Source organism: Fistularia commersonii, chromosome 11 (assembly GCF_037954325.1).
Source record: "Fistularia commersonii isolate RoL2024-O1a breed Wild chromosome 11, RoL_Fcom_v1.0, whole genome shotgun sequence".
Taxonomy (NCBI): domain Eukaryota; kingdom Metazoa; phylum Chordata; class Actinopteri; order Syngnathiformes; family Fistulariidae; genus Fistularia; species Fistularia commersonii.
The window spans coordinates 2,597,948-2,621,859 of NC_141294.1; the positions used below are offsets into that span (position 1 = coordinate 2,597,948).

At 41.8% G+C, this 23,912-nt stretch overlaps 1 protein-coding gene across 5 annotated transcripts in view; it reads right to left on the reverse strand.

Annotated features, from left to right (window-relative positions):
• LOC147229202 (RNA-binding motif, single-stranded-interacting protein 3-like) overlaps nt 1-23,912 on the reverse strand; it is a 141,456-nt gene that overhangs the window by 36,876 nt on the left and 80,668 nt on the right. For all 5 annotated transcript variants that reach the window (XM_086156061.1, XM_086156062.1, XM_086156057.1 and 2 more), the window contains exons 5-6: nt 2,785-2,942; nt 1,313-1,392 (exon numbers count right to left, since the gene is read on the reverse strand). In XM_086156061.1, the coding sequence (XP_086012187.1) occupies nt 1,313-1,392; nt 2,785-2,942 (238 nt within the window). The remainder of the gene's footprint in view (nt 1-1,312; nt 1,393-2,784; nt 2,943-23,912) is intronic.

A 23,912-nucleotide genomic window follows, 5' to 3' on the forward strand; every position in this document is an offset into this window, starting at 1 on the left:
TTTCTGCAAAAAAGTGCGATATGAAAACTCTGTGACTTTTTGACGAATGCTGTGATGAAATCAAATGTGAAGTCTTCATCTTCCAACAAGCATTCGGGGGCCAGAAGTATTTTGCTTTTCAGTTAAATATTATAGCGGTAATTTTTTGAAATGTTGAAAAAAATGTCACCTTGTTCTTTCTCCCGGTGGCATCATTTTCTCTTGCTGATACAAGTGGTATTTACCAATGCATATCGAAGTAGCTAACGGGGAGAATTGTGATGTTAAGAAAAATAAAAAACGCGAGTTTGGGACAGAGACGACAAAGGATGATATTGGAAAGGGGAATTTTCTCAGTCATGATATCACAAATCACATGGTGGTGATGAGCACCGCCGCTCAAGAGTCAAGAGTTAATACTGACTTGAGGGTTTAGTTCAGGCAGGAGTAGGAAATTTCAAAACTGCTTTACATCACTCTTAAAAAAGCAAGGATATGCCATTACAGCGGTTATGTTTTTGGGCAAAAAGCACCTGGTGTGGTCAAGTGGCTTGCTCAAACCCTTCTCCAGGCCACTGGAACAGATCCAATTGAGTTACATCATACAATGTAATACAAAGCTTTCCGAGTGCAGAGAGTGAATGACATTTTTATCATTCCCTGTAGTCAAACACCTTTTGACAATCGTATTAACGGAAATGTTTCTTTAAAATAGCTTTCATTAAAGAAGAAGCTCTTGCAGAAATAGAGCACAATGCAACCGCCTCCCCTGAACATCCCAAAATCCCATGCACAGATGTGAATGTTTGCCGCATAGCTATCATGCCGAACAAAAATTATGTAGATCGTTCTCATTTCAGTTGTTTATAGATGCATGTAGAAATTCAACAAATCGATTATACCAATACGATTAGCAAAGGAAAGCCTGCTGTATTTGTGTACCAGACGTCAATATGGCATCATCCGCTTGGTACCATCGGAAAAACCCTGACCTTTTCAGATTGCGTCGGGGGAATGTAAACCAGAGCAGCCACAGACAACAATGTCTACAGGTCCAAAATGCTGAAGCAATACTCAACAAATGTGTGAAAGGCCAAAATGTTGTCCATGTTCCTACTGGGGAGACTCTGAACTTTTAAACAAATATTCAAAACGACAAAAGTTACTCAGTTAAGATGCATTAAACGTGACCTGAAATGAACATTGTTCCAATTCAACTTTTGGCTGCCAGACCTCATAAAGCTTCTCGATGTTTTTATAGGATGTGTAAAGACATGTGATACGTGCACGGGAACCGGTAGAATTAGCTTTGTTTCTTGTGGAACGAGCATACCTGTCATGCCTGGAGGAGTTTTCAAGAATTTTCCATTGAAATTTTGAATCACCACGTCGCACTTCTCTGTTGATTCCATCCTGCGAGACAGCGAGACAGAAACGGACAGGAAAAAAAAAAAAAACAGCTTAAATAAGCACAGAAAGCACTGCGCGTCGTTATACAGGACTGTCTCCGAAAATCAGAATATTGTGATAAAGTTCTTTGTCGTCTGTAATGCAATTAAAAAAAAAACAAAAAATCCTTTTTTTTTTTGAGATAGGATTTTTGAGTTTTCTTACGATGTAAGCCATAATCAGCGATATTAAAACAATAAAAGGCTTGCGATATTTCAGTTGATTTGTAATGAATCCAGAATGTATGACATTTTTGTTTTTATGTAATTGCATTACAGAAGATAAAGAACTTTATCACAATATTCTAATTTTCGGAGACAGTCCTGCATACGTCACTGTCATACTTGATGTTGTAAATGCAGTGCTTGAATACGCACGCTTGAGCACGGAGTCTTAGTTAAGGCTGCACATGTATAAATGTTTGTGTGTATGTGAATTGTCAATGGGGTTTCCTCTCCTTTGTCCCACTTTAAACGCTCCATTCAGGCTGATCTGTTGTGTGTCATGTTCTCTTTGTCTGCCCCTATTCAGCTCTGCTCACCCAATCACAGCTCAATGACTAATTGCCTGCTTGGCAAGCCATGCCACTGTGTGTGAGAGAGAAACCCAGTGATGAGATATTGTGTGAGCAATGTGTGTGTGTGCGTGTGTGTGCTTTTTCACATAGCCGGTGACCCTGAATTAAGACCCGAGTGCATTCTAATCACCGGCACACTTCACAGTGTGACTGAGAAAATCAAACATCAACACACACATGTAGGTAAGAGGCCAAGGCCACGGAGCTGAGGAGTTGTCTTATTATAGCTAAAAGTCCTCTGGTTGGAAACGGCGGTGAGTCAACTCAGGGTGACTTTGGCAGTTGATCTAATGTACACTGCTCAAAAAAATAAAGGGAACACTTAAAAAACACATCCTAGATCTAAATGAATGAAATATTCTCATGAAATACTTTGCTCTTTACACAGTTGAATGTGCTGACAACAAAATCACACAAAAATGATCGATGGAAATCAATTGTATCAACCCATGGAGGTCTGGATTAGGAATCACACTCAAAATTAAAGGGTAAAAACAAACTCCAGGCTGATCCCACTTTGATGTAATGTCCTTAAAACAAGTCAAAATGAATCTGTGTTGCTTCCTGAGTGGACACTATGATTTCACAGAAGTATGATTGACTTGGAGTTACATTGTGTTGTTCAAGTGTTCCCTTTATTTTTTTTGAGCAGTATATTAACCTCCACTTCAGTATGAAAAGTCATGGACCAAAATTTTTGGTCCATGATTTACTGTAGTTTTTTTTGGATACGGTGACGTGAACGTTTATTTGCATGTAGATGTTTTCTCTGTGCTGACCTGGCAAAGCCAACACCTCTGCTGAGTCCATTGGCGTCCCTCAGAATCCGTGTGGAAATGACGTGGCCGAAAGGCTTCAGCATGTTCTCCAGCTCCTGCTCGTCCATAGACACGGGTAGGTTGGAGATGTAGAGGTTGGTGGGGTCCTGCTCCTGTTGCTGTGTTGAGAGAAAATTGGAAGGTCAACCAGATTGAAAGCAACATAATTTCACCCTAATCTTGGGAAAATGACACTGTTGGACAAATCAGTCCTTAAAGCCTTCTCTTGTGATAACAAACAACGGAATGTAAAGAATCTCATGTTGAGTTATTGTCAAATCTTATCGCGGCAACTGGTCGCGGTTTCTTTTCTTGAAGATGGACACAAAACCGACAAATTGGTTCAGAAATGTGGATGACGCACAACGAGAGGCAGAAGAAGAGGCAAATGGTTGACACCCACATTAATTCATCAGGGAAGGCTCAACCTTCCCGTTATTCTAGGAATAGAAGCTTGGGAGAAAGGGTCCCCCAAAAAAACTGATCAGTACGATACATTTCAAAACCCCATATTCCCAAAGACTAGTGCATACCAAGGAGGGGACATCGGTAACAAAGAAGGGAATGCGTTGTATGCTGAGTGCAATGAGGAGTATGACGACGTCTACAAGACAAAGCAACCTCCGGGCAAAACGGATGGCCCAACAAAGCAGAGCCGCCTCCTCAGGACTCTGTGGTTCAGGACGAGGTGCACATGGTGGGTGCAGCATTTGTACCACCTTGCAGATACCTGGGAGTGCTACTGGATGATAAATTGGACTGGACTGCCAATAGAGATCGTCTGTGAAGGAGAGGTCAGAGCCGACTGTACTTCCTCAGAAGGCTGGCGACTTGCAGCATCTACAAGAAGCTGTTACGAATGTTCTACCAGACTGTTGTGGCAAACACCCTCTTCAAGCATCAAGAAGAAGGTTGACTCACATTTGGACAAATTTGGTGAAGAAGTCCCCGGGCTCCGTCTTGGGCACGGAGCTGAGCAGCTTGGCTTGTATGGCCGAGCGTCAGGTGCCGAGTAGGCTCCCATCAATCATGGACAAACCATTGCATCCCCTTCAGAGGCCACCATATCAGGTAGAGGAGCAGCTTCAGTGATAGGCTACTGTCACTGTCGTGCTCCGCTGACAGATCCAGGAGATTGTTCCTCCGCCATGCGCGACCCTTGAACTCTGCACGTGGGACATTCTGGGATAATCTGTCAGTTCTGATTGGCAGATCGCACATCATGCACCTTCAGATGCTTTCTTCTGTGCCTTTTTTATCCGTCTTTGTATTTTACTAGCATTTATGGCATGGCTTCTTCACTTCATTTTAGTTATTTACCCGATGCTCATGGATTCTGCTGAAACTGTGAATTTTCCCTTGGGGATGAATAAAGTACCGGCCTAACCTGACCTCAACTCCCCACAGTCCATTAAAACTGAAGAAGCCTCTCGGATGAGAGGTGACTTGGGGATTTAGGAAGAACATATATCCAGTCGTCACAATAAAATTTGACGACGACTGTTTGTTAAAACAAGTCATTTCTGCCCACACTGACCTGAAGAGGCAGAATTTGAGCCCAAATTGAACGATTTCAGATCTTTCCAGTGCTGAAAAGGCTACTTATAGTCTTTTGATGGAAAATGAGCCGGGGAAGATCCTTTTTATTTTACAAAGCTCAACATGTTGCTCTTGTAAGCTGATAAGCTTCACATGTTTGTGTCACTGCTTTAGCAAAACACATTGACTTTTCTCAATGACGCGACGGTAGACTAATGCAGCATCGCGATGACAACCAGCCAAAGGGCAACAAGAGTACCATGGAAATAAAGTCCCTGGTACCCGAAAGTAAGTTAAGACTAATCAAGACAATACCTTGCACTTGAAAAATGCCTAAATACCCCTTACAACGGTTTTCAAAGTGGGAGGGGATGGTGGCTTTGCAGATTAAGGGGGTGTACGGGTGGAATGTTAATGGAAGCTGGCTTCATTCTTCTTTTGAGTCTCTTCTCTCCAGTTCTACCAACAGCAAAATGCAACTGCTGTTCCCACATTCCAATTAGTTTAGGGTAGTCAGTATATAACATTACATACTGTGTAGTGTTAATATGCTTCATACTGAAAAGTCAAAATAAAAGATACTGGCAACATTTCATTCTCCTATTCAGACCAGCTGCACATTGGTTATCAACTATAAGGGATTTGCGCTCCTTCAAGACACTTTGCGTAAAATTACAATCTATTTTGTACTACCTATTGTTTAATACAAAACAAATGAATTCTTTCCTGAAAGATCCCAGGCTGCAGCCCATGATATCTAAATTAATTCCCACTCAAGGAGAATAGCCTTGTGCACTGTAAAATAGTTTGTGAACTTAAAGATTACCAGCATAGACGTTTCCAGCTGTGAGTTGATTTAAACTGTAGAAAATATCCCATTGCAAATCATATGTGAATTCAAGTCAAATGGGAAAATCCCCTTAAAAGAATATAACCGTTTCATTGAAGAGTCAGTGCGTGCTCAAAGCCCCCGAAGCAATAAGGAAAACCCCTTAGGATTCATAGAAAGACAGATTCAAGTTTTCCGTAAAAATGAAGGAGCCTCCCTCTAATGGGCCTCGCAGTTTGTTAGACTGGTATACTTCAATCATTTTTGTTCTATTTGGCAGCACTCCATTGACATGATCCTTCATACGAGATCAAAGTGTGTGTGTGTGTGTGTGTGTGTGTGTGTGTGTGTGTGTGTGTGTGTGTGTGTGTGTGCTTGTAACTGCAGCGCTGGCAAATGAAAGAGGGATGGGTTTGATGGGGCGTGTTTGACTGCTAACACTTTGCTAAAATTTGCCACTGAGACAAACATGGGAGGCACGTCAGAAAATGACAAAGGGATTTCTTACATCTGCACCCTTTGATTACACATGGATTTCTTTCTTTTTTTTTCCTAATTTATTTGCTGAAAGAGTCGATACGGTACGTAGATTACACCGTTTCCTCTTCTCAGGCTTGGGAAAGTTCTGCATGTATCAATACCACTACACTTATGCTTTAGACTAAGCTGAATAACAATAGATGATGTAAATGCAAAAAAGAGAAATTATACATACACTGCTATTCATGGCTTGTTTTTATACAATCAATCAACTATGTTGGTTGATTTCTAGTATTAACATCTTCCACTCCGCTTTCATTTCATCTTGGCAAATCCAAAAAACATGTAAAACACGATCATGGCTGAAATGGGGAAAAAAAAAAAACAGTTCTTAAGATATAAAACGCTTTTAGGTGTGTATGTGATAGTAAGTCTGCTTTATGCCACTCAATTTAAATCTATTTATCTTATATTTTATACAAAACGCTTTTAAGTGTGTATGTGATAGTTGAGTATCTGTGATAGAAAGTCTGCTTTGTGCCACTCAATTTAAATCTATTTATCTTATATTTTATACAAAACGCTTTTAAGTGTGTATGTGATAGTTGAGTATCTGTGATAGAAAGTCTGCTTTGTGCCACTCAATTTAAATCTATTTATTTTATACATTTATTTTATATCTTATACAAAACGCTTTTAAGTGTGTATGTGATAGTTGAGTATCTGTGATAGAAAGTCTGCTTTATGCCACTCATTTTACATCTATTTATCTTATACAGCAGGGTTATTCTTGGAGTAAATCCAAGTTCCAAAGAGCGGTACATGACAAAAAAATAAAAAATAAAATAAACACTGGCGTGATTGACTGATTGAAAATAAACAGCGCAGCCTCGGCGAGGCAATCTGAAAAATGTTACCCCTCTCCGAATGTAGATTTTTCTTTTGCAGATGTCCAATACATCAAGTGGCAGAGTTGTCTTCCCACACAGGGCAACTGAGTTTATGTGCAATTTGTTACTTTTGTGTATGCAGGCATTTACATAAGCAGAGACAGTCAAAAGGAGCAACATCAAAAGCGAGTCACAGCTGTTACATGCTGTGAGGTCGTAAGCTTGCTTATTGATCTGAAAGTCATTTCATGAGTTACATCTCTAAAAAGGTCCCCTACTTGCCAGTCCTGAGTGACTGCATTTTCATGGCTTGTTTTTGCCATTTATGATTCTGCTTCTTTTCCTTTTTTGCGGTCTTTAATTTATTCTATCTTTACAGAAAAAGCACAGCATCAGTACTTTCGGATGTTGCAAGATTTCAGCTCTACGTGCGGCGCAATAAGCTGAACCGGTACCTTTTTAATAAAAGTGGAAACCCTGTTGTTTAGTTTAGCATCTCTATAGCTTCGCTATATTCATATTTCAAAGACAACTTTGAATTGGTTTCATACAATACATGATGGCGTGCATAAGCTTACCCGCGGTCAAACATTTACATTTTTATTTGTTCGCATTGACAGCAAGGACTGATATTCACGATCATCAATACATAAGGAGTACGTAAGTAGAGTCTGTGAGCAAAAGTCAGAAAGTTAACGAAAATAAATCACGACCCCTTAAGTTGCCACACTATTGGAGCACGGCCATGTCTGCAGGAGACATTATACCAGATAAATATTATCTCGTCAGACACGAGAAGAAGAATTCAGCGGAGAAATCCCAAAATGAAATTGAATCGCATCCATTCCTCGCCGTGTCACGCCGTCGAGAACAACGGCTCTCTGAGTGACATTCAAACCACATCGCTGCAGAGCAAACCCCGGGCAATTCTTTACTTTCCTTTACAGTTTTTAAAAAAACTGGGGAAGATTTGTAGGTCAGGTTGATTTCATACCACGGGCAAATCCAATCGGTGTATAAAGTACGCCAGAGATGAATGCTCAAGGAACAACTGGTAAATGAATAACCAAAGGGTATTTCAGAAACAACACTGAACAATATATTGTAAACACACACACACACACACACACACACACATGTTACATACATACCATTATTATCCCTGATGTTGCTGCTGCTGCTGCTGCTGTCTATTTATTTGTGGATGTCTTGCTATCTTTTGTCTTCTGTCTCTCTATTTATAATCATATTTATTTTAATTTTTTTATTTTTTGACACAACTTACCCTGCTCTGACAAACGAATTTCCCTGACGGGGATCAATAAAGTTTATCATACATACATGCAAGATGCAGCAACGTGTGTCCAAATAATAACTTGGTCAACGATACAAACAACATTATATAAGAGTAGACACAATCTATTTACATACACATTTATTTTACTTTTTTATTTTTTGACACACGTTAACGTGCTCTGACAAGGGAATTTCTCTGATGGGGATCAATAAAGTTTATCATACACGATGCAATAATGTGTGTCCAAATCATAACTTTGTTGAAGATACAAACAACATTATATAAGAGTAGAAGCGATCTATTTATATTCATATCTATTTTACTTTTTTAATCTTTTGACACAACTTACACTGCTCTGACAAAGGAATCTCCCCGATGGGGATCAATAAAGTTTATCACATACATACATACATACATACATGCACGATGCAGTAACGTGCGTCCAAATCATAACTTGGTCGACGATACAAACAAGGTTATATAAGAGGAGAAGCGATCGGAAATCCAAACCATCAAAGCTCAGTCAGCTGACCTGCTCGGTGAGAAGGGCAGGTGCTGCAACCATCTGAGCTGAAGATCCAGACAGCTGCTTTGGCCGGGGATGCAAGCTTCTTTAGATATGGAAATATGGTGCGGCGAAAACACTGATCTCGCTCATGACATTGCGGCGTTGTTTGTTGCATGATCAAATAATTTGCTATTTATCACATAAAATCCTGCGAATGCAGTTAAAATAGAACATGGATTTGACTGCGATCATATTCCTTGTTCATTTTCACACACATGTTTCCGGCTAACGTTTTGTAAAAATGAAAGGGGGTTGTGCAAATCAAAAACAACAAAAAAAAGCAAACAAAAAAAAAGCCATTCATTCCTACGATACATGATATTTTTAGATATTCATTGAACTCCAACTTTTGTGGTTCTCCTGGTTTTGACGATCACGATCACCAGAACTTGGAAACTTCTGGTGGGAGTTCAAGAGTTTAACTGCATGGTTTTGAGAGTTGTTAGCATTTTTATGAGTCCACAGTCTTCTGGTAGTTTCGTCTGTATTTGCACAGCACAGAAGATGAATGCTGGTGCAGACACTCGGGGAGCGACTGGGATTGATGTAGCAACTAGAAACCAAGGAATGCTAATGAAACTCTGCAACTTGGAGCAATAACCGAAGGGTAACAAGGCCAACTCATCTGAACTCTGAATGATTTAAGGAGAGCTAATGATGGGAGTGAAAAATACTGACGACGGACAGATGTAAAATACGGGAAAGCTTTCGTGAGGTAACCGGAGCGGAGAATGTTCTGTAAGCGACACTGACAAGCCAATCAACTTGTGTGAACGCAGCTTCAATTTTGGGAGCGGCGTGTAGGTCAACACCGGCCGACCCGCTGAAATGTCAGAAATAGTCAGACCGGATCAAAAGCTCGGACAAGAACATGGAGCTACGGTAACTCGTGATGTATGGACAATTTCTAAGTTGGCTCGGTTCAACATGTGGCGAGAGATCTGAGGTCTGGTACTGTAGTCTGTTCTCTTTTGGTCCTTCTTCCAACCCTGGCGGCAACATGCTGTATCAGTTGATGCTGTCTAATTGCCGTCTTAGGCAAACATCCCTTTGAACTGCCTTTCTGAATTTCTCAGTTTCGTGTTTTGACATTGACCTTCTAATGTGAGGGATGTTTTTTGAGGTTGTAGAGGACTGACACTGATTTAATGTGGCAACGGAAATCTAATTCTGAGATTTCTAAGATTTCCGTTGTGATTCCCAGTCTTGAGGGACTCGTCTCGCAACAACAGACTTTCTTGATTGGCCTCAAAGCAGGGACTTCGGCTTTGCCCTTGATCATTGACTACATCCCAATATGTCTTGCTGTCATCAAACTGAAAGCACATAGTGGCGTGTAACTCTACACTAACCAAAATAACAATAAAAAGGTTGGATTATAGAGGCTGTAATAAAAAAAAAAAAAGAAACGCAACGCGAATGGCAGCTATACCCTTTCCATCAATCTTCCTGATTATACTGTATGTCTGCGCCGTTCCGCTTCTTGTGTGAAAATCCAAAAGCGGTTCCACCGAGTTCACCCTCGGATATTTTGTACATTCTATTTTTCTTCTGGAAGATAACAACATCTACATGGACATTATTGTCGAGGACTCAAAAGTGCATTGCATCCAACTACCCAATCTTTGCTTCAAAGCACATTTATTTACACAAGTACCTCTGGGGAAACGAACTAAACGGCTTTGGAGCACCCAAATGAACTCTACCTGACTTTGAAACTTGCAGTTTGCACAAAGTTACTTCTTGGTGATCTCTCACTCTGCATGCTGCAAATGACTCACCTTTCTCTCTGTCCAAGCTACCTCCTCTGTGTCTTTTTGTTTCAGTCTCTCCATCACTCTCTCTCTCTCTGTAACATCTGTCATGAGCTGGAAACAGCTTCACACCAACTGTGCCTCACCTGAACTGTGAAGTCTGCCTGCCAGCCAGTCACACTTGCTTTTCAACCCCATTAAACCTCACTGCAGCATCATTGTAGCAGGTCTGTTTCTCTTTTTTTTTTTTTTTTTTTGATGCTACTTCTTGGTTATTGTGCTATGCGATAAAAAAAAAAAAAAAAAAAAAATTGCTGAATAGTGATAGAGGGTGGAGAGGGCAAAACTGGAGTAAAAAAAACCTGCATCGTCCAGTGTCCCCTCTCTCTAGGCCAGTGTTTCCCAACCGCTGTGCCGCGGCACATTAGTGTAGCGTGAGAGATCGAATAATGCCTACTTTCACCTGATTGGTCCGAAAATTATTTATCCAACGCAAATAATGTGTCTTCCTATGTCTATGTGGGCAACATGCCCGTTCGATGGCAACGGATAGTGAATTAACCTGTGCATCTGTGTATCAGAGTGATTAGTGACGCTTTGCGTGATACATTTCTAAAATAAAAAGTACCGTCATTTCCGGACTATTGAGCGCACCTCAATATAAGCCGCACCGGCTAGCCGATCGCTATCTCTGGCTTCCTCCTGCGCACTAAAACCGCCAAAGTCGTCTTCATCGGTGTCGGAGTTGAACGGACTCAGAATTTCTCGGTCGTTTCATCCGTCCGATGTGACGAGGATAAACGTTTTAGCGGCGTGAAGCTCGTTAGCGTCCCCCCCGCCCAGAGTCCATATGTTAGCCGCATCGTTGTTTACGTGAAAAAAGTCGCGGTTTGTCGTCCGGAAATGACGGTACTTGTATCTGCGTAAACAAACAGGCAGCGTTGTTGAAAACTACCAAGATGAGTGAGAAAGCAGTGAAAGCTGCTACAAAGTTGCTGAACTCATCTCTAAATCCAAACAGCCACACACCGAAGCAAAACATTAATACTACCTGCCGGCAAAATCATTGTCGAAGAAATGCTGGGCACTGGCGTTGATAAAGAAATAGCCCGAGTTCTCTCAAATAATACCATTTTCAGACATATTGATGTTTTGGGACATTGCAAAAAAGTGTTCTGGAAAAGTTGCACATCAGTGGGAAATTTGCATTGCAACTTGACGAATCTACAGATATTAGATATATTAGATTTGACACTAAGTAAATTGAGACTACGCTTTCATTGTAATTCGTTAAACACTGTTTTTGACATATTTATTTGGTGGTGTGCCGTGTGATTTTTCGAATGTAAAATATGTGCCGTGGCTCAAAAAAGGTTTGGAAACACTGCTCTAGGCAATGAGACGGCGTGGTGCTGTGCAGGATAGTTACCAGAATGAAGGCAGAGAGAGAAATGTTGCAAGTTGCAAGATCTTTACCAAACTCAGCCCAGAAGTACTGAAGGGACAACAAAGGGATCTCTTTCTTCATTAATACCATTATCATGCATGCTATTGAAATTACCTCCATCTAATGATTGGAAAATGGATTTGGTGGATCAGAGTAAAACCAATCAAGTATATCTGGGTAAAACTAAAGTGGTAGGACACGGTAAAATCCTTCTCCATGAGAATTATTTGCATACGTTCCCAAACCCGCTCAGTAGGACTTGCCTGGAGAACATCTGCATGACATGCATCTGCACGCTGTGGAGAAAATGCCTTACAGTGCAACATTCACAAAATAGTTCACACTCATTAGCCGGAGTGGCCAAAAAATGCAGGTGGTAGGCAAAGCCAGTACGAATCAAGCTGAGTGTGGGTTCGATGATTTCATAGCTTAGCTTGGAGAGAACCTCCCCCAGGAGGGTAATAAAAAAAAAAAAAGATGGTCTTTAACTTGCCACCATAGCCTGAATAGTGACTTTATCAGCCGCTGGCTTCAATACATACAAGCCTTCCTCTGACCACAGAGTTGTCTGAATCCTGGCACTTTTGAGACAGTTCTTAAACTGTTATCTTCTTTCTACTTCCTGTGCATCTCAAGAAACAACATTTCACATCGCAGCCTTTCATAACTCTGGACTACAAGAAGGAGAAAATAGCAAGGCGGAAAGCTGAGGAAGCATTTAGTGAAGATATAGGCGGTGAAGTGCTTTTAAAACAAGACGAGCATTTTCATAAGGAAGCCGTTTATCATTAGGGAGAGTGGACTTTCTATTTATTATGCCTTGAATAATTCCTCTTACATTTCTAGTCTGTCTTTCAATTTCCCCCTATTCATTAACTGTAATACATCTATTATTTTCTCTACTTTGCCCTCCTTCAGCCGCCCCCTCTCTCTCCACCCTGACCTTCACCACTACTCCTCTTTGCAGCTCACCTTCGGTTTCCTCTACATTTCCCCGTCTTTTCGCTCTTCTACCTCAAATAGACTCCCATCTCTTCTTCTACTCCAAAGAATATGGAGGTTGAGACTTAGAATGGAATTTTTGTTTCTAGAATTTCCATAATCAAAAATAAAATATGTTTCATCCAACTTAAGCAATCCAAAAATATTGTTGGAAATTTGTTAATTTTTATAGAAATAGCTAATTTAATGAGAGGAATAACAAATCGAGCGAGAAAAGAAAAAGACAAGCACATCCGCTGCCCATTTGGGGATGGGAGCTGGATCAAAAAAAAAAAAAGTTTTGAAAAATCTGCACACCAAAACTGCTCCAAAAAGAAAAGATTCAAAATGCATTTTGTTTTATAAATAAATCTTTTTGGGATTTTTTTGGGTTGCAGATTTTAAAAAAAAAACAAAAAAAAAACCCAACAAATGCAAAAAAGCTGAATTAGTTTGCCAAAATGCAAAAAAAAAAAAAAAAAAAAAAAAAGCATTTTTTCCTGAATGTGAATGAGAAAAGCCTAGATAAAAATTTTACACGTTATTTTGTTCAAATGCTACAGTTATAGAGACAAACCCCTTTCCACAGACAAAACGCATGGATATAGATCAAATAATTACAGACATATTAATGATTTATTTTGGTTATGTCTGTTAGAAGAGCCGTCCTCCGACACCCTCAGGGCAGAAGTGGTTAAAACCTAATCTCCTGTAATGGTAGCCTTGCTGTCTAAAATGCGATCTGAATACTTCATTAATATTGAAAGAGCAGAGTCGTCCCCTGCTCACTTCTTCCTTCCATCCTCTCGTGTCGGTGTTCTTTTTCACTTTTTCACCTCACGTCTTTCATTTCCCCCTCCTTCTTATGCCATCTTCATCTTCGCTCTTCATCTCCATTCATCGTTCATCGTCGCCTCGTTCCCTTTCTCCGCATTTTGCGCCTTCCTCTATCTTCTTCTTCCTCGAGCCATCTAATCTTTTATAATGATTGTCTGGGTGTCTAAACGCTCTCTAACGGCTTAATCAATAGTTAATGAACATACCATAAATACTTTATGAACCCTAAACCCTGAAATCCCCAGGGTTTCATTAGCCAAGGAGATATACACTTTTCTCCATCCTTTATGATGACTGGAGGCTCAGTGAAATCAACACCGGATACTGATTACCTCATCATCTAGTCTCTGGTCACTTCATATGATCGTGGTTGTGCCGTGTTGCTGCTGCTGCTGCTGCTGCTGCAGCGAACGCATATCCGTCAGAAATATAAGGCGATTCTGACAGGATGCACGTTCTCTAATTTCAATAACTCACCAGAACAGCCGGCGTGACGTACCCTTCCTTTTTTTTTTTTTTTTTTTTTGTGACATTTACTTTTATGTCAAGATCCGTGCTTTTATGCTTTTTCTCGTGGTGCTCATCAATATTTATCAATGCATCAACCGTGTTGTAAATTATCTTGCAGCCTCAATGTAATACAGATATAATTTGACATTTGGAAATTCACAAATTATCAACATTTTCATTTAGCGGGGACAGGTTATATGGACACAGGCTAGAAAGTCTATGAAACTGTATTGCCACTTTTTAGCGATAACTCACTTATGACTCATGGACCGGAGAGCAACTAACAGTTTCAAATATTTTGTTTGAATTTTTTTAAATTTATTTTTGTCCCAATCAAATTTGAACGAGATCAGGCCTTTTTTTTTTCCAATTTTAATCCGAATGCAATCCCACACGTAAATCAGGGAAAAAGAAAAAAAAAAAAAAAAAATTATTATTGCACATTTACACGGGGGGGGGGAGTCAACTTTTATAGAAATGCTTCTAGGAGTCTGTTTTTTAAACATAGCTCCAAAAAGTGCCATTGAGGAAAAACAGCATTCAACTGATGAACTTTTTTTAATTTCAGCAGTCATACTCTGTGTGGGTTAAATGCAGAGGGTTGTGTCAGGAAGGGCATCTCACGCAAAAACTTGTGCCAAAACCAAGCCTCAGAATCTCACACCTGATCAGTCAAGGCATGGGTTACCGACGACCGCTATTGATGACGATAACCTACAGGGTACCAGAAGAATTGGGCTAGTGTGGGACGAAGAAATAGGAGTGTCCGGAAGCAGATAGACGAGGAAAGGCAAGAGTCTGGGACAGACATTTACAGGAAAAGGTAGCATGTTAGTTGACATTATGTAGAGAAGGGGGGTATATTGTGTCCAGGAGTAAAAGGTAGTAAGGCTAGAAGCAGGTTTAAAGTTGTACCATCATGGTACTGACAGGAAGAGAAATGAAGTAGAAGTTATCGTGGAGGAGTTTGTGAGGAATGTTCTGGCAGTGAAAAAGAATGTTAGATAGACTTCAACTGGAAGTTGAGAAGCTTAATGTTGTTCGTGGCTATGCCCCGCAGGTGGGATGCGAGTTAGGAGAAGTTCAGGAATGAGTTAGATGAAGTGATGCAGAATATCCCCAGAGATGAGCGTAATTGGTGAGGACTTCACTGGACATGTTGGTGCAGGCAATAGAATTGATGGGCAGGTTTGGTATTCAGGAAAGGAACGCAGAAGGACAGATTGTGGTAGACTTTGCAAAAATGGAGATGGCTGTAGTGAATTACCCATCCTCACCAGAAAAGACAGGAACATAGGGTTAGGTAGGAGCACGCAGGTAGACTACATCTTGTATAGACAGGGGTAACTTGAAAGAGATCAGTGACTGCAAAGTAGTAGTAGGTGAGAGTGTAGCCAGACAGCATGGATGGTAGTTTCGTAGGAGGACTCAGGTGACAAGGAAGATCGAGGACAAACTGGCAGAAGTTGAAAAAGGGTGTTGTATAGTTTTCAGGGCGGAGTTGAGAAAGGCTCTGGGTGGTCAGGGAGAGCTTCCAGATGACGGGACAACCACAGTTAATGTGATCAGGGAGACTGGTAGGAGCGCACTTTGGTAGTCATCTGGTAAGGAAAGTATATAATGAGACGTGGGGTGGAATCAGGAAGTGCAGGAGTATATACACAAAGAAAGTGGTTGGGAAAGAAGTTGAGCACTCAGGGGACTGAAAAGGACAGAAATACAGGGAGATACAGCACAAGCTAGAAGAAGCAAAAGGCGTACGATGACTTGTATGCTCGGTTGGACAATAAGGAGGGAGAGAATGATTTATACAGGTTGTCAAAACAGAGATAGAAAGGATATACAGCAGGTCCAGGTGACGGAGGATAAGGGGGGGCTGTATTGACAGATGCTAGAAGAGTGATGGGAAGACTACTTTGAAGAGCTGATGAATGAGGAAAATTGAAGAGGGAAGGGAAGAAGAGGTGACTATTGTCGACCACAAAGTATCAGATTAGTAAAAGAGAAGTGAGGAAGGCATTGAAGGACCAAGGGTGGAAAGGCAGTTGGTCCTGATACCTGTGGCAGTATGGAAGGGTCTAGGAAAGGTAGTGGTAGAGTTTCTGGCTAGATTATTCAACAGGATCTTAGAGTGAGAAGATACCGGAGGAAGGGAGAGGTGTGAGGGTGCCCATTTAAGAATAAAAGGTGGGGGTGCAGAATTGCAAGAAGTCTGGAGTAGCAGAGATATATGTTAGACTGGTGCAGGACATGTATGCTAGCTGTGAGACAATGAGGTGTACTATTGGGGTAACAGAAGTTTGAGGTGGGGCTTCATCAGCAATCAGCTCTGAGCCCCTTCTTGTTTGCAGTAGTGATGGACAGGCTGACAGATGAGATTGACCACAATCTCCATAGACCATGATGTTTGCAGGTCACATTGTGATCTGTGGTAAAAGTAGGGAACAGGCTGAGAGGTGGAGGTATGCCCTGGAAAACAGGAATGAAGCCAATGTGAGGATACAAGGAGTGGAGATCAACTTGGGGTCTACAGTCCAGAGCAATGGAGAGTGTGGAAAAGAGGTAAATAAATGGGGTAAAGCAGGCTGGAATGGGTGGAGAAAAGTCAGGGGTACTGTGAGATAGTCAGCCAGAAAGGTGGACAAGACAGTCGGTAGACCAGCGTTGCTGTATGGTCTAGAAACCGTGACATTGGGAGTGAAGAGGATGAACAGCACATGTTAGAGGTTTTGGAGAGAAGGTCAGAGAAGCCAGACTGAGAGGGCTGGGTCATATGCAGAGGAGGGATATATTGGTAGACGGATGCTGGAATTGGAGTTGCCAGGCAGGAGGTCGAGAGGAAGACCAACGAGAGGATTTATGGAGGTCGTGAGCGAGGATGATACACAGAATAGGGTTAGAAGGAGAAGTTTGATTTGCTGTAATGACCCCTGAAGGGAAAAGCCCAAAGGAAAAGGAAGTTATTCTGTGTGGTTTGCTGATGATTAAGTGCAACAAAAAAAAAGCCAAGAAGTTTTCCCATTGATGGCATAAAATATTTTATCTTGTCTGTGCGCGTGTGCATTTTCTGGGATGTGAAGTGCAGAAAAGAAACCTTGACTGTTTAAAGAAATTGAATCACACTTGACTAAGAGAGAGATTAAGTTTCGATGTCAATTTCGTGACAGCACTTTTTCCCCCTCATGCTTTCAGTCTTCAGTGCATGACTCACCTAAAGCATTAAGAAGGTCTTTCTAGGTAATTATTGGAACCCCCCCCCACACACACACACACACACACACACACACACAATCCCCTCCATCTATCCTTCTTCGGTTTTCATCCCATTTTTCTCTTTTTTCCCCCCCCACTCACTCTGTCCTCTGTGTGTATTAAAAGCCTAGTAATTCATCACAGCATCAGAGTAGAGTACAGTCCCTGCTGAACACCAGCATGTATGCTGCCTCCCTGCCTGCCTGCCAACCTTCCAGAGCTGGAATCAATCACCAAATCCTGTGACACAACCATTGGGGGGGTTGGAAGGCTGGACAAAGATAGAAGAGAGACGTGGAAACGGCGAGGAAGTGGAGATTCAGAGAATCCTAGGCTAGATGCAGACGATAATGCTTCCTGCGTGGATCGGTGTCATTTTCCACCGGCGTTTAAAAGAAAAAAAAAAACAAAAACTTAGCACATACTGACCTGATTGTGCGATCGTAGCCGCTGTGCCGATCAGCAGTCGGATTGAAGACGTTATTCCCCGACCGACCGCACAAACAGTCTAGAGGGTCTTTCCTACAGCTGAGCAGGAGTCGCGTCATTTCTTGCGGTTGCGCGGTTGTTACTTCTTAACAACTCGGCCCTGATCCTTTTTGCAGGCCAAAACCCGAATGCGGTATTTTTGACTGATTGAAAAAATATGACATTCCTCATCTTGTGGGGATCCACCAGACATATGCATGTTATCTACTTCTGGTTTGAGAAAAGATGGAACTTTAAGAAGGGGGGAGTGCAAATCTGCCAAAAAGTGAAACACATGTTTATCGATATGGATGCGAAACACATCACGACTGCGATTCTCACAGTCTGAAAGGCCTTAAGACTGTTAAGGCGCTTCAGCAACGCCAAGGCACGATTATAACTCATATATCCCATGTAGAACGATTAGCCACGCCAACACCCACAAGCAAAATGGCTAAAACACACCCGGTGCGTACTAGCATGGCGCGCAACCCGGCAACTCCTCTGACTCCTTCTTTATCGTCTGCTCTTCTTTTGTACTGAATGCTGTAATCAAGGCTAATGGGACTCAGCTGTTGGCTGGTCTAATTGCCTGGAATGCAGACAGATGATCTGGGCAACATGCTAACACACACACACACACACACACACATATGCATCTCAAATTGTGATTATTTTGACAGATACACGATTGCGGCGCAACCCGCAATTTTCGGCGGGAACTGTTATTTTTGCATTTCATTTTCGCCGAAAAGATAAATGATAATGTGATTTTTGCGGGGTCTGCACCAAACGATTACGCTCCCTCACATCTGGAGAGTATGATTTGTCGTCCAGGGCATCTCTGTAGCAGAAACAGCGCTTCATTTATAATCGGGGTTGGCCTGGGAACAACAACTTGAACCTCGACGGGAATTACAGCGCCAAATGCACACAATTACGCCGACGGAATATCAACTGAGAAAACACTCGGCAACAAAGTACACGTATTGGAAGAAAAATATGCACCTATATACTAATGATATCATAATTTCAACAAAAAAAAAAAGAAAAGGAAAGCCATGCAGGCACATGCAGGAGGAAACGAAAACTCCGCATCGGAAGGCAGCCGCTGTTGGAATCGAACCACGGACATTCTTGCCTCGAGGCAGAAGCTCTAACTTCTTGTCAACTCTTGTGAAATAATTTCACAAATTGCAGTTGCCCTGCAGACGTTCCGTCACATATTCTGCAACATTTTGATCCCGGGATCATTTGAATCCCCCCCCCCCCCCCCCCCCCTGTTTATTTCAGGCATCGTGGGAGTTTCTTTTTAATATAATCATAAATAATCGCATTTACCGAATCATATACATCAAATTTACCGGTTTTAAATTCAAATTGATATCAATGATAATTAGGACTCGAAAAAAAATGCCCAGAGATAATAAAAACGCAATAAATAGAAATATTTATAATAAAAATGAATTCATAAGGAAAATGAAAAAAAGCAATAAGCGTAAAAAGAATAGGAAAAGATGGAATAAAATTTATGATAGAATAATTAATAATACAGATTGAATTTGTATACAGGCATTCCCCAATGTCATAGTACAGCTCATAGCGTCGCTCCACCTTTTCATAAATACGTCTTTTTGCAGAATTGAAGAGTAACTTATTTCCTTTATTTTCTCAGCCACCTCACTGGAACGCATGTGACGAAACTGCTGTTGTTTGTAATATTTGTGGAGATATTTTTTGTCGCTCCCGGTAATGAACCCAGCAGAGCCGCTGCCGCGTCCATTGGAATATTTCTACCGAATACTTCTTTAGATGTTTCAAACACTTCCCTCCGGATTATATATTTAGTTTCGGGCTTGACCAAAAAGTGTGGGTTTGATTGTCAAAGTGTGCACCTCAATTTATCCAGCGACTATTTGAATACGCGGAGCCAAATTCAAATGAGTTGTAGTTTCAGGTGTCCAGAAGAACCTGGTGACGACCTTCCATTTGAACTCCCTCCACACTTTCAAGCTAGTTACCAGATGTGCTTCGGTACATATTTCTTCCCACGTGTCCTTTAATATGTTTAAGGTGGCCTCTTTTTCCCATCTCTCTTTAATTTGTGCTGCGTTATTCGAGTTCAGAGCTAGAAATATTTGCCAACAATAGCTTTCTTGTTGAAACGGGACTTGAATTCTTCACTTTAAAACGTTTCGCCCGTCAATCCGAAAGGCTTCATCAGTCTTGCGCTGAATCTATAGTCCTTCAATTAGCACGGGCTTCACAACTCTGACCCATTCTTCATGTTTTAACAAAATGTAGGGGCCTGAAAAGAATCTGTACTCGATAGCTTTGTAGGCGAGACTGTTGACGCTGCAGAATTTAGTGCAGCATTTGTTTCATTGGAGACCATAAAGTGTCAAGATGTGTGAATGGCCGATCCAATGGTTGTATGTCTCTCTATGTGGCCCTGTGATCAATTGGCGGCCTGTCCAACGTGGCCGAACCACAGCTGGGATCGCCCGCGGCCCTCGGCCACCCTGAGCGCAGGCCAACAAGTATTGATAGTGAGTGAATGATTGAATAAAACATAAAACGTTTCGCAGCATCGGTTTCAAGAGTATTTTTTTTTTCTGTGGGATTTTCTGTTCTACCTTGTTCTTCAGGTGATGTTTAACACCTTCGTTGCCTTTTGTTTTGAACCTTTTTCCAAACTCAAGTGCGAAGACTCCCCCTGGAGGTCATTTTCTTCGCCCGCCGTTTGTTTTCAATATGACCTTGCGGTCTGCAAACTACCGGACGACCAGTTCCGGCCTGTTTATCGCAATGTTATGACGCACCGACCGTCCATCGATTCATTCGTCCTCCTCCGCTCATCCGGAGTCGGGTTGCGGAGGCAGCAGCCGGAGCGGTGAAACCCAGAACTCCCTCTTCCTGCCACATGGGCCGGTTCCTCTAGACCAGGGGTCGGCAACCGGCGGTACACTGCGGTACCGAGAGGCTTGGGAAAATAAATGATGAATATTTGATTGAAGTATATTTCATTTGTGTTAATTCCTTTTTTTAACTTTTAGTTCTAAGTTGGAAGATTATTGTGATCTTGAAATATTGAATAAAATTATATTTATCATTTTTCGCCGCTCAAAATAACGTCACACTCGCGGAAGCCGGTATACCTGCACAGAAGTTCAGGAGCAGAAGTCCCATAAACCAGGTAAAATAAATATTTATCAAGATATTTTGCAAATATTTATTTTTTATTGTTTACTGACACAGTGCTTTTTTCCCGATTTATTTTTAAAATTAAGGTCAAGGCTCCGCTAAACCCTCTGAAAGTCCAAAGCTCAAAATGAGTTCATTGCATAAATAAAAATTGAATTTTCTCTGTTATACTTTGTGAATTTCAGAAGCAACACACTACACACTTGTTTATACAATATGTAAAGGTAATAAAAAGCAATATATACAGTGGAACCTTTATTTTAGACGTCAAGAAGTAATTGCGGCACCCGGTGTTTTCTTTTCTGAGGAAACCGGGTCCAAATGGCTCTTTGGGTGTTACGGGTTGCCGACCCCTGGTCCAGGGGGACCCCGAGGCGTTCCATGACCCGACTTCTCACCCTATCTCAAAGGGAAAGTCCAACCTCCCTGCGGAGGAAACTCATTTCGGCCGCTCGTATCCGCGGTCTTTTTCTTTCGGTCACCACCCGCAGCTCGTGACCACAGGTGAGGGTCGGAACGCAGATCGACCGGTAAATCGAGAGCTTCGCCTTTTGGCTCGGCAGACCGGTACAGAGTCGGCATCGCTGCAGACGCCGCACCGATCCAGCCGTCCGTCTCACGCTCCATCCTTGAGATACCTGAACTCCCCCGCCTGGGGCGGCACCTCCTCCCCGACCCCAGGTGAACATCCGGACAACATCTCGGATTTGGAGGCCTCATCCCGGCCGCGAACCGAGATCATGGCCTGATGATGCCAACAGAACAACGCCAGCATCATGATTTCGATATTTTAAATCAACTGTGGCACACTAAAACACACACACACACACACACGTATTCTCCATCATCAGTATTATTCTGTCAAGCAGCGGCGACTCCAAAGAGCTCTGTATAGTTCATGTCTGGTCATGTGGTTATTTCTTCGGGTCTGGTTGAACAGACAGTTTGACAGCGCGCATGAATGCATGCATTGTTAATTGTCAATAAAAACTCACGCGAAATTTCCATTCCCTCGACGAGACGGAAATTCCCAGCGAGCAGCCCGGCACATAAGAGCACGTTGTTAAATTGACACGAAAGTCAGTCTAGCCAATCTTCTTTTTATTAGCTGAATAATTCAGCTTATTCTTTAACCAGGCCATATTTTTCACCAACACATTCACGAAAACGTTTTAATTCTCCCACTTTAAACAAAGACCAACCTCAAAAGAAGGTAAAGTGGAGTTGAAAACGGTCATATTCTGCTGTTCATTCCAACTCCGCAGCCATGCTGAGAATTTTACAGGATCCCCGAGACCTTTATTCACCCGGTAGAAAAAAAAAGCGGATTTAAAACATCTGGTCTGTTTAAATCGACAAGGTATTTTGAGCATTCAAAATTACGAAATGCGAGATAAAGCTGAAGACTATCGAGCGCTGCACGATAAGACCAAAATCGCTAATAGCACGACGGGGCTAATATCCACTCGCTAACATTTATCCAACGTCGGTTGAATAATCGGTTTTCCTGCGAGGAGTGTGTCGCCGACACCTTCTACGCTTATATCGTTTGGTGCCGGGCAACGTCATTGAGCGACTGACACGGCCGTGCACTTCCCGACTAGACTTTGTGTGTGTAGTCATGGATATTTCGCACGCAGATGTTCCACATTCCCGACGCTGTAACGCTGTAAATTTCCCATTCATCATATCATCCACGCGCGTTTTCCCCTTGGATGACAATTTCGCTCCCGACGTCGAACGCGCGAGGCAAATCGATACCAGACTTTTTTTTTTTTTTTTTTTTCCCTCCTTCTTCATTTCAATTTACATCAGGACCGATTGAAACGCCGTTTAGATCACACACCGTCCGACAAGAAAAATGACAGATGTTATGTCTGTCGAGACAATAATATCGGCTCCCGTCCAAAAATCCGATCTCGAAAGAACGATGACGAAGCTTGAATTTTAATGAAAACAGGGGGAATTTAGAGCGAATCTCTGGGTGCTCTGTGTCATCCTCGGCCTCTTCAGCCTCGTGTCGTGGCGTCTGTCTGAGAAGTGAGCGGGCTTCAGGGAAATCCTCACTCTAAATGATTAATGGAGTCTGGATGCGAGGAGAGGAGTTGTCTCCGACTCCGCAGGTACACACCCAGATGCTTTTTACAAAGAGAAAGAATAAGAGTGTAAGTGCCGGACTGTCAGTCTCCATTTGAAGCTGAATCATCACAAAGAGAGCTGTCTCAGAAGTTTAGACATCTCAGGCCACACACACACACATAAACACAAACACACTGCCTGGGTTTCAAAGCGAGTATAGGTTTCATTCTATGTTTGGGTATCGGTTACATGCCGGCAACCTCACGTGGCCCCTCCGCTGTAAACCAAAAGTGAGTGACAAAGAGAAAATAAAATAAAATGGAATTAAAAAAATGACCCGGAGGAGCGGTAATACAATGTAAAGTTAATCCGAGAAGCCCTTGCGAATTATCCGTTTTAGGAGGTATTAAAAAATTGAAATATCACGCCTGTATTGTAAATAATTTGTTGTGCGTTACATTTAATGAGACAGCAAATTTAATGAGACATAATTGTCCGTAGAATTGTAAAGTTAATGATTTGTAGCGTGAGTAGCGGCAAGGACGTCGCAAACAAATATTACCGCCACGGGTTGGAACCCAAACCGCTTCCAGATAGCCCTGAAAGCTGAAATGAAGCGCCGATCGTAGAATGAATATTTACATTATTATCTTAATGTCATTTGATTTCGGTTTGAGTTAGCATTTTAGGTCACTGTGGATTAATTATTTAAGAGTATAAAGTGCTGTTGCACAGCAAACAATCTCATTAGACAGAAATCCTCAAAACCAAAAGGTATTTTTATTAATGCTTCCTCCTCTTCTTACCGTACCGGAAGTATGTAAGATTTCGGTGTTTTTTTGGTGAGTCACTCCAACCAAAAGCTAGATTTTTTTTTTTCAATTATGTCGTTTAAGTCAGAAAGCTTTTATCGATAAGCCTTTTTATCAGACTTATCACACTGCGGTAATATTT